The sequence below is a fragment of the Propithecus coquereli genome, unplaced genomic scaffold, assembly GCF_000956105.1.
Source record: "Propithecus coquereli isolate 6110/MARCELLA unplaced genomic scaffold, Pcoq_1.0 Scaffold56, whole genome shotgun sequence".
Lineage (NCBI taxonomy): Eukaryota > Metazoa > Chordata > Mammalia > Primates > Indriidae > Propithecus > Propithecus coquereli.
In genome coordinates, this window is record NW_012151507.1 from 898,241 (window position 1) to 907,972 (window position 9,732).

The following is a 9,732-nucleotide window of genomic DNA, read 5'->3' on the forward strand; positions in this document are numbered from 1 at the left end:
TCTGCCACGCAATAGCTATGTGACCCTAGAGTCATTCTCTAGGCCTCAGTTTACTTTTTATGAAATAGATGATCCTTCAGATGTCTTGTTATTTGGCAATGCTTACTAGCTAAATTGATAAAATACCTTTCTTTCTTGGTATCTGCCCATCTAGATTTTTATTAAGTGGTAGGAATTCCATTTTACATTATTAAAAAAAAATTTTTTAAGCACTGAGAGCCCTACATTATAACCTTAGAGGGTGTCCTCCACATATACTGTGACATAGTGCACAAGAACGGTGGCAATGCCAATCACTTGGTTCTGAGTCTAATGTTTTCAAGTCTTGGAATGTTCTTTTATATTTGGGCATTATTAGTAAATTATTTTCAGCTATATGTGGGTCATGAGTTTTTTAGATGAGTTTTTGTAAATAATGATGTATAATTCTTGAGATACTAAGTACTTTTATTACTGAACATTGACTGAAGCAATGTTATTAAGTGTTTTCTATATACAAGTTAGTAGGACACTGAAAAAGTCTAGGTAGATTTTGAAAAGAGATGAAAATGTAAAAGGATATTATTGTACAACTGAGATTGCCTGGTGTGAAACCAGTGGACCTGTAAGATGCAAAATCTCCGATGAGACAGAAAGGAGGTGACAGGGAATAGTCGTTAAGTCAGAGACATTTCTACTCATTTGACTAGGTACACAGTCGGTACAGAATAGTGTGTACAAATGGCTGTTCATACGGAACGTGACCAGGTTGGATGTCCATGATTTAGTAAGGTAGAGTACAAGCCGACCTCAATTCACTGACACGAATAAGGTGTGTTTTAAAATGCTAGTTCGTAATTTGTTGCCCTCGATTTCATTTCTAATGAGAGCTAGACTAGCCCGTAAGATCACGAGTATAAAATTATTTTAATACTAAAAGTATTAGCCCATGAATTCTGAATCATGGGAGAGTGTTTTTCCCCTGTCTTGGAAAAAAAGGGCTAAATTTTAGGCATAATTTTGAAATACGTGAATTTGGACTTTGCCCTCTCAGCTCCTTGTTATACTTCCATATGTTACTATTTCCTATTCTTTCTTCCTTCTGTGAACCCTGCGCCGTGACTACCCCAGCCCCAATCCATGTCATCTAAACAACAGTTATTTTATTAGAGCATTTATTGGCGTCTTCTTCAATGAGAACAACCATTACCTCACTAATCAACTCCTAAACTAGGTGTTAAAAGAAAGCAATTAGATTGGATTAATTCATGCCGAAGTGTGAGTGACTGACAAACCCACAAACCTCTCAGAAATGGTTTTCTTTTTTAAAAAATGGTGTTCTTTTTAAGTTAAGTTTTAACCAAAGTGATTCTTTATTGGTATTTCAGACAGAAGACCAAATGAAGTGAACATTTGAGATTTTATGGGAAAAGCTATCTGTTTGCTTCTTTGGATGTAAATGTGCAATGGTTTGAGAGCACAGGGGAGAAATCATGGCCATCCCTCCCGCAGTACGCCTGTAGAGGCCCAGACAACCTTCCGGTATTTAAACCTATCACCTAGAAAGGGTAGGGTACCTAGATCAAGAGTGGCAGGAAGGAATTTTTCTTGCCCTTCCCATTCTAGCAAAGTCAGCTGCCTGGGTGAGCTTTGCAGTAGAGGGAAACAGGGTCCCATTCTAGATAGTAGCCTGTGTGAGTTGGTGAGCTCCAGCCTCCCATCTGAGCAGAGGCCCTGTGGGACTCCCTTGGCCTGAGGAAGAAGATTATTACACTACCAAGTTGTTCCCCCTGTGGGGTACCTACCAGCAAACACTCCTCAGTTGGCAGTAATTATCTGACTAGAGCTCCAAGGTGTTACTATATAAAGAACAAAAAGGCAGATGGTAAGTTGCACAGATATTCTATAATAAGTGCAGGTGATAGATTTAATTTTTTTTTTAAGATAGAAGAGGAGGGAAAGAAATATTTATTGACATCTACATTCTAGTCATATTCACCATTGCTTTTCATCTTTTCCCACCAAGCAGAACTTCTACAACCCAATACATTCTAGCTTAAAAACTCATTTGAAAATTTGTGTTCTCTTAATTAATATATTCTTGCTTATTTTAATACAAAGTGATGTGAATTATTAAAATTGATGCTGTCAAAAGACGGACCATGTGTATCCAGTGACTTGATGTCTCTCATGATACAACTGCCTCATACTTCTAATCTGAGAAGCACAAACACATTTATCTCACAGCAACTTCGTGAAAGGGGTATTCTCATCATTTTACAGATGAGAAAATTAAGACTAGAAGAGGGAAGAAACTTAAACACATTTCGCAGGTACTAAATGGCAGTGTTGTGTTTCTCCTCCAAACTGGCTCCTCATAAGCATTTTGTGATCCTGTGAAACAGGAAAACTAGCAATATGAATAAAGCGCTGATCTAAAAGTTATGAAAGGTTTTTGGTCCTTTGTTATTGACTGGCAAGGAAATCTTTTTAAAGGCCCCTTATAAAAATCTTGTCTTTCATTTCCTCATATACGTGTTGAGTTTAATTTCAACGTTAATGTTGGGGAAAGGTGCATACGTATTTTTAAAATCAGACATTTGACATGCTTGAAGACTAATTCTAAATAAAAGCAGTTATTAATGGAATGACACCCTTGAGAACTCTCCAAGTCTAGCATGCTCCTCCATGTATGTGTACACACCCGAATTGTAAACACAATGTCTTTGCCACCAGTTACCAATCTCCTTATTATACTGAAAACAAGCCATTTTAGTCTGCTACTTTAGTCGACTCACCCCACCTCGCAGTTCTCTAAATGTGTAACTCATCCATAATGCATAGTAATAGCCAAGAGCTCAGATTTTAAATATGTCAGCAAAATCTAGTTTTAAATCCTGACTCCAGATTATTAGTGTGACATTGGGTAAAGTGCTTTAGTTCTCCGTGCCTCAGTTTCCTTATTAAAAAGGGGGTATATAAATGCTTACTCCATGGGGTTTTTATAAATTTTCTCCTAAATTGTCTATGATGAATGGGAGATAATGTTGCTATATTGTAATGCCTGAAAAGTTTTGAGTTGATGATTACCTTGTAAATTCACTTTAAATTGAATAAACATATTATTTAATAAGGATTTTTTGTGTGTGTCCATTAAGTGAAATTTACTTGAGTTTGCTAAATTAGTCCACAATTTATATGGCCCATTTTTTTGATGATCAAGATTCTAAATAGCAAACTCTTCTTTCTACTTGAGATTGATTTTCATGGGAAAAGAATACCGCATAATATGTAGCATTCAACTAATCTATTGTGTTAATTTGGTAGTATAAAAAGATTTGTAAATAATGAATTTCCATACTCTTGAAGATACCTTTATACACCTTGCACTGCTTCTGAATTTACTCATGCCTTGTTTTAAAGTTGGACTTTCTCCTGACAGTGTGTGTTAACAATTGGAAAATTCCCTATCAGTAGACTAGCACCATCTTGACAGCCCTGTGTTCTCCTTCTACCTTGCTAATTGTTTCCTTGGGATTATTTGGATTGTGTAGAAAGCTTTTGCAAATCCTCTTATTACTGAAGTCATTGTTGCCGGCAGGAATAAGATTAAAAGTGCTTAAGTCTGTAGAGTTGTTTCTAATTTGTACGTGTCATTTCAGTGGCATTTTAACAGAACTCTGTCTCCTGTCCCTCCTTCTCCCCTGGTACTATCTCAAGTTAGGTCCAAGAAGCCAGGCCATTGGAAGAAATCTCATTTTATCCTCCTAATTATTATGCTGGCACTCAGGAGATAATTTTTCCCTTCATGCACTGCCAATTAATATGCAAATGAACTGATAAATATTTATGCAATGATTTAAATTATGCAGGGAGTGCTTTCAGTATATTCTGTAAATGAATTGTTCGTGGACTTCAAAGTGCTGGCTGCAGTGCTAACGAGGGGAGATTTGCATAAGGCCCTAATCACGCGCATACTGATTAAGCTTCATTATGGAAACTGCCAGCTGCAATCTTTGTTTCTATTTTATTACAAAAAGGGGAACTTTTCATGCTTCAGTTGCCTTGATAATGTCAGTCCTAGCTGGTAGGAGAGACTAAAACTCCTCTGAGCAACTGAAGTTTCCTTATTCAGTTGAAGATTGCTATGGTGTAACTGAAGAAGTTGTATTTTGCTTCTCCCCTTAATCATTACCCCCCACACCCTTGTTCTCTTAAGAACATAGTGTAGATTTGTTAGAAATAGTAGTACCTTCTTTCCCCCACCCCAAACTGCTACCTGTTTCTTCCTTGTTTGGACTGTCTGCACCTCTAGAAGATTTCACAGCAATGCTGGACTGCAGTGACTATGTTTTAGGTGGGTACCAGCACAGTTCTTTTCTTAGAAGCTTTAATATGGAAATAGCATGTGTGGGGTTGACTATGCATAAATGCTTAATCGCATATGCAACCAGTGCAGGGGAGGGGGAGAGCTGGGTTGAGCTGGGAAGGAGGAAAGCATTTGCAAAGCACAAGCATACTTGAATTTGTAGTAGGTCCCTCCCTGTGACTAGCTCTTCTGGTTCAGAGGGTATTTTCTGTAACTAGTGTGGATTTAGAATTCAGCTTGAGTGAAGGACATTTTTGATTTTTGTAAATTTCTGTTGAGAGCATTTCATGTAGTTCTAAAAACATTTTAAGTCTGAAACAAGGTATAAACTGTACTTACTATATACATATTAATAAAAATGTTTTTCATACCTAATGAAAATGTCTTATACAAAAAGCAAAAATGCTCAGTGAAAAATAAGGTAGAGTCATTGTGCAGAATTGTTCCCTTAAATATTAATACAGAGCATAATTGTACTGGTTACTGCAGTAGATCTATTGATCAGTTCTCAGATTTTAGAAATTATTAACTTTTCAAATTTTTGCTAATATTAGCCTTTTTTATTTTATAAAATCAACTGTGTTCTTTAGAAATCTATAGTTTTAACTGTTAGCCTATTTTTGGAGAGGGAGATGTCCAGTTTAAAAACAGTCTTTGGTGACAAAGATTTAAAAGAGAAGCGCTTTGGTTTTTCAGACATGATCGATGATGGCCATGTTTTGTGTGTAGTTTTGTCTGTTTATGTGCAGTTATTGAAACCTTTCTATAGTCACCTGGAAAGTTGAGTGATACCAACTCTAGGACTTGGATATCTTACATTTAAAACTTTCACAAATGACTTTTTCTATATGTCATTTTCCCCACTTGAAAATTGAGTCTGTCTCCTCTTACCTTCATAGTTGCCAAGAATAAAGTAAAATGGTATTTCTGAAAATGTTTGAATTCTTATACAAAAGGCATGGCCTAAACCTGAGGTAGTAGTGATATTTATCTAGCACAGTAAAAACCACTATGTAATGGGTGAATGACACAAACAACAAATTTATGTCAAGAATTCAGTTAATTCAACTTGTAGACTGTGTGTTGGACTCATTATTTACAGTCGGCTCAATGGCATAGACTTATATTTCTTATATTGCTCAGACAGAGAAAATACTTCAAATATCAAAAAAGAATTTATCTGTATTTACTCTTTTACATTTACCAAGTTGGGAACTCAGAAAAAGAAAGGAAAATATATTTTTGAAATATTTTAGCATGTTTTTAGAATTGGAAATTGTATCTATTACTTTCAATTAATAGTAAATACAATGTAAACAATCTCTCCCCATTGTTGTTGTACAGTTAATCAAAATTTTATTGTTTTATTCTTTTTTGCGTGTTAAGTAATTTTGTTAAATGCCTTTGAAGCCCCTGACAATTCAATGAAAGATTCTGAAAAGATGCACATAAAATACCTATGTCATAATTTATAGATGGGGAAATTAGGATATGAATTGTATAAGCTTAGGCTCCTGACTTGTTAAGAATTATGCTTCTTTCTTTGTATGGTGTCCGTGTATCTGGGAAAATATTATTCTTTTCATGAGTGTTAACTGATTCATCCTTTTTTCCACTTTACTTTAAAATTCATTTTAAAGGAAGCATTGAATAGTGTGTGTAATCGTTACATTTGTTGTGGTCTTTGTTGACCTTCATAAGATTTTGGTTAAGTCATTCAGAAAGCCAATTTTCAGTCAGTTGTACACCTGTTCCTTTCAAACCTTAGTATGTTTTCAGATGATATATTTACATTTCTCTGGACAGTTAGGGGTGAAGGAAGTTGTACAACTGCCCTCATTTATGACCACAGACATATGAATTTAAACCCTTTGAACATTTGAAGAAGAAACCAGAGATATAACAGAGGTGCTTAAGCCCATAAGACAAGCATTAGTTGTAAAAACTTACTATATTGGAAAAGCCATTACAGAGCTTCTAGGTTGGAAATGAAATTTATAAGAGGAGGACTCTAGATTTTTTCTCATCCCTTATGCATGTGGATAATGCAACTGTGGACAACTGTCTACAGTTGGGACTTCTTTCTAATGTTTGTTTTGATTTCCTAGTTAGATGTTTAAGCAGATGACAAAACGTACTCTTTGGTCGAAAAACCAAATGCATTATAGTTAAAATACTGTTCTCTCTTAATAACTGTAGTTAAATGATTGTTAACTCAGTAGAAACGGCAGAACTTCTTTGATAGTAAACTAGTTTGATTATAAATATTCTAAGTTTAAGTTTGCAGTAGATATAGAATAAGATCGTGTTTAGGTGTATTCAGTTTTTTACCCTTCAAAGAGGTGAAAGAAGAGCAGAGTTCTTGTCTCTTCTCTTGCATGTCTTCTGGGATACCTAATACTGCTTGACGAAAACTTTTTACTATGGAAACAAACCTTCATTTAACAGATAACTCTGGAAGAAATAAACCCAGATTAGCAAATTTCATTTAGGATATTGAAGTATAATTTTTAAGTGGGTGTGGTTGTGATTCAATTTTGAAATTATATCTCTTATAGCTCTGGCACAGCTTCTTATACTGGTTTATGATTGAGGTATGAATTTGACATATTCTCACTTAGACTCTAGTTTGTTTGGGGAGGGGAATAAATGTGGGGGCATTTTTCTCAGACATGTTTTCTTTTGGTCTATTAGGTTAAGTTACTGTCTCATCTGTTATCAAGATTACCAATCGATTGTTTTGGTTGTAATTAATTAATGTCTTTGCTTATATAAAAAAGATACTTTATTTGAGGATAACATTTCTTTTTACTTTTGAGGTGCTTCTCCCCAGCCTCAGTTTTATTTCTTTAACATTTTATACTTGATGTTACAAAGCACTTACTTCTTTTACATATGAGACTTTCTAATATAGTTTTTTTTCAGGTTAGGGTTCTGTTGTTTTTCTTCAAAGAATCTTAAAATTCTTTGGAAAGATAGTTTATTTATGGATTCCCTCAGGGTCCAGGGAATCCTGGATTTCCTTCAGATAACCTTTTATTACAATTTCTGATGTTTCAGCCTGACATGTATGCACTGTGTATCCTGGACCGTAACATTAGTTAACTGTTTCCTCTGCCATGATTTTGCCTCCTTAGCCCCATCTCCAGTCTCAAATTTTAAAATACGTTATTCACTCTGGTTTATTTCAGACTCAAGAATGAACAATCCGTCAGAACCCAGTAAACCATCTATGGAGAGTGGAGATGGCAACACGGGTAAGAGAGAGTTCTCTCATCTAGCTTTTTAATTAGATCTAATGGAGCTAAAAGAAGAAACTTCCCACTTTACTAGAACATGTATTTGGCAAATACAGAGCAATTTGAGTATTGACTTGTCAAATATGATTTAGTACTTGCAGGAACCAGGATCATGTTTGTTTAAGATAATCTACTTTTCTTTGCAGATTGCTTCATCTCTTTGCTTCCATCTATCAGAGAAACAACAGGTAGTTACAAGAATTATCCTTTCAATCAGATAGTTCTGGGTATCAATTATAGATTTGCCACTTACTAGCTGTGTGACTTTAGGCAATTTCTCCAATCTTTTTGAAACATAATTTATTCAATTATAAAATGGGGATAAAATATTTCAGAGGTCACTGTATTAAAGGAGATAATATATGTGAAGTGTTAAGCAAAGTGCCAACAGCACAGTAACCATTCAGTAAAGTGTTGCTCTTGTTACAGGTATTAATCAAAATAGTAAACCTTATCTACTCACATTTGATATAAATCATATTAAAGTTATGATAGTGTCATGTAGTTATTAATATAAAGACATACCCATTTTTAATACATCCTTTTATTTGGTAATTTTTTAAAAAATTTATACTTGATTAAACCTTTTATCAGGAGAAAATTAATTATCATTTAAATGAGAATACTGAGGCCCCATGAGAGAAAGGTAAATCCATAAAGGATAGTTTGTATCCACAGCCCATACTCTTAATTCAGTGTATTGCTTGAGGACATTTGACTATGTGTCTTTATTATCTGCCAGAGATGGTACAGGGACTTCCCCAGTTTCTGATACAGACACAAATACAATTCTAAACCAAATAAGAGAATTATGGGCAAGGATGCACAGAAAGTAACTGTTTCTGAAGTAAACGAGGTTTTTCACTAGCAGAGAGGGTTCCCTCTTTGGCCATCATTTTGCAAAATGCCTAACTATGGGAGATGGGTAAGAATCAGAGGCACTTTTGGAGGCTGTCTTTGTTTTTCCATTTCTATGGGTCATAAAACCTTTTATTAATAATTTGTAGTAGATGGATAGGTTGGACCAATATAGCAGTTTCCTGCCTACATGTCTTCCATTGTAAACTGTTCTGTATCTGGAGATGCTTATTTATCTTTTAATCTCTGAAATGCACCTACCTCTTTATGTGAAACTGAGCTGTGGGGCTTCCATGTTCATCCCCATTGTATTTAACATGTTTCATATTATTCTAACTGAGGCTAACCAAGTAGACTACTGTAGTATCTCCTGAGAAGGGGAAGGATAGCATTGAATTCTTTCTAAATTATCCGCCACAGTCTCCTTTCTGTTACTTCTCTGTCCCCTGTTTGGGCCCCTCTTCCTTTATTTAGTAGCACTGGTTCTTGTGCCAATGCAGGTGCTTTGGCCACCTAGCTTATGGATGGGACTTGTTTTCAGAGAGTAATAGGGCAGTAGATCCCATTAAGAGGCCAAGGGAGAGGGGCAGGACACCTGTGCCTAAAGGATAGCTTCAAAGAGGAAGCATGTTTTTCTCTCTAAGGGAGGAGAAACAGATTCACTAAATGATTGGAGAACATGGAGAATATCTACTGCATTAGACTCAAGGCATCCCCATATTTACTTTAATGCCACTGCTATAATAGCAGTTTTAGTAGTCACCATTTTTTGAGCACCTGTAACATTTAATAAAACCCCTGTGACATGTTTTTAAAAATCTTAAGCTCTGTATACATTACCTGATTTTAATTTAAGTTCTTATGACAAGTTAGATATTATTACTATTTTAAGGAATAGGGATGTGAGGCACAAATCCAGGAAATAAAGGCAGGTTTAAGATTTGCAGCCTGCATGTGTTTTTTCCCATGAACAGAAATAAAACTGAAAATTTAAGCAGCACTTTGTATGTGTTCAGATCTATGTAAGGTAAATTCTGGCTGGAGCACTTGTTGGAAGTCTTCTGAATTTCTTGCCCTGTTTTAATGTCAAATGCATGGCAAACTCATTTGCACCATAGAGTTGAGCAGTATTAATTTAGATTTTTTTACTTTTAGAAAATTGTAGTTTTCTGAAATTATAATTTTGTGGCTAAACTCTGGCACTTTCTTAGACTTCTCTACTTCCAT

The 9,732-nt window shown here is 35.3% G+C and overlaps 1 protein-coding gene across 4 annotated transcripts in view; it reads left to right on the plus strand.

The window, feature by feature from the left end:
* The window catches only part of POU2F1 (POU class 2 homeobox 1), a 161,147-nt gene that overhangs the window by 82,611 nt on the left and 68,804 nt on the right, over positions 1–9,732 (plus strand). For 3 of the 4 annotated variants that reach the window (XM_012657774.1, XM_012657776.1, XM_012657775.1), the window contains one exon: positions 7,540–7,605. In XM_012657774.1, the coding sequence (XP_012513228.1) occupies positions 7,548–7,605 (58 nt within the window). In that variant the 5' untranslated portion in view covers positions 7,540–7,547. Of the gene's footprint in view, positions 1–4,261; positions 4,337–7,539; positions 7,606–9,732 lie in introns of those variants that run through there. The other variant, XM_012657773.1, reaches the window with a different exon arrangement.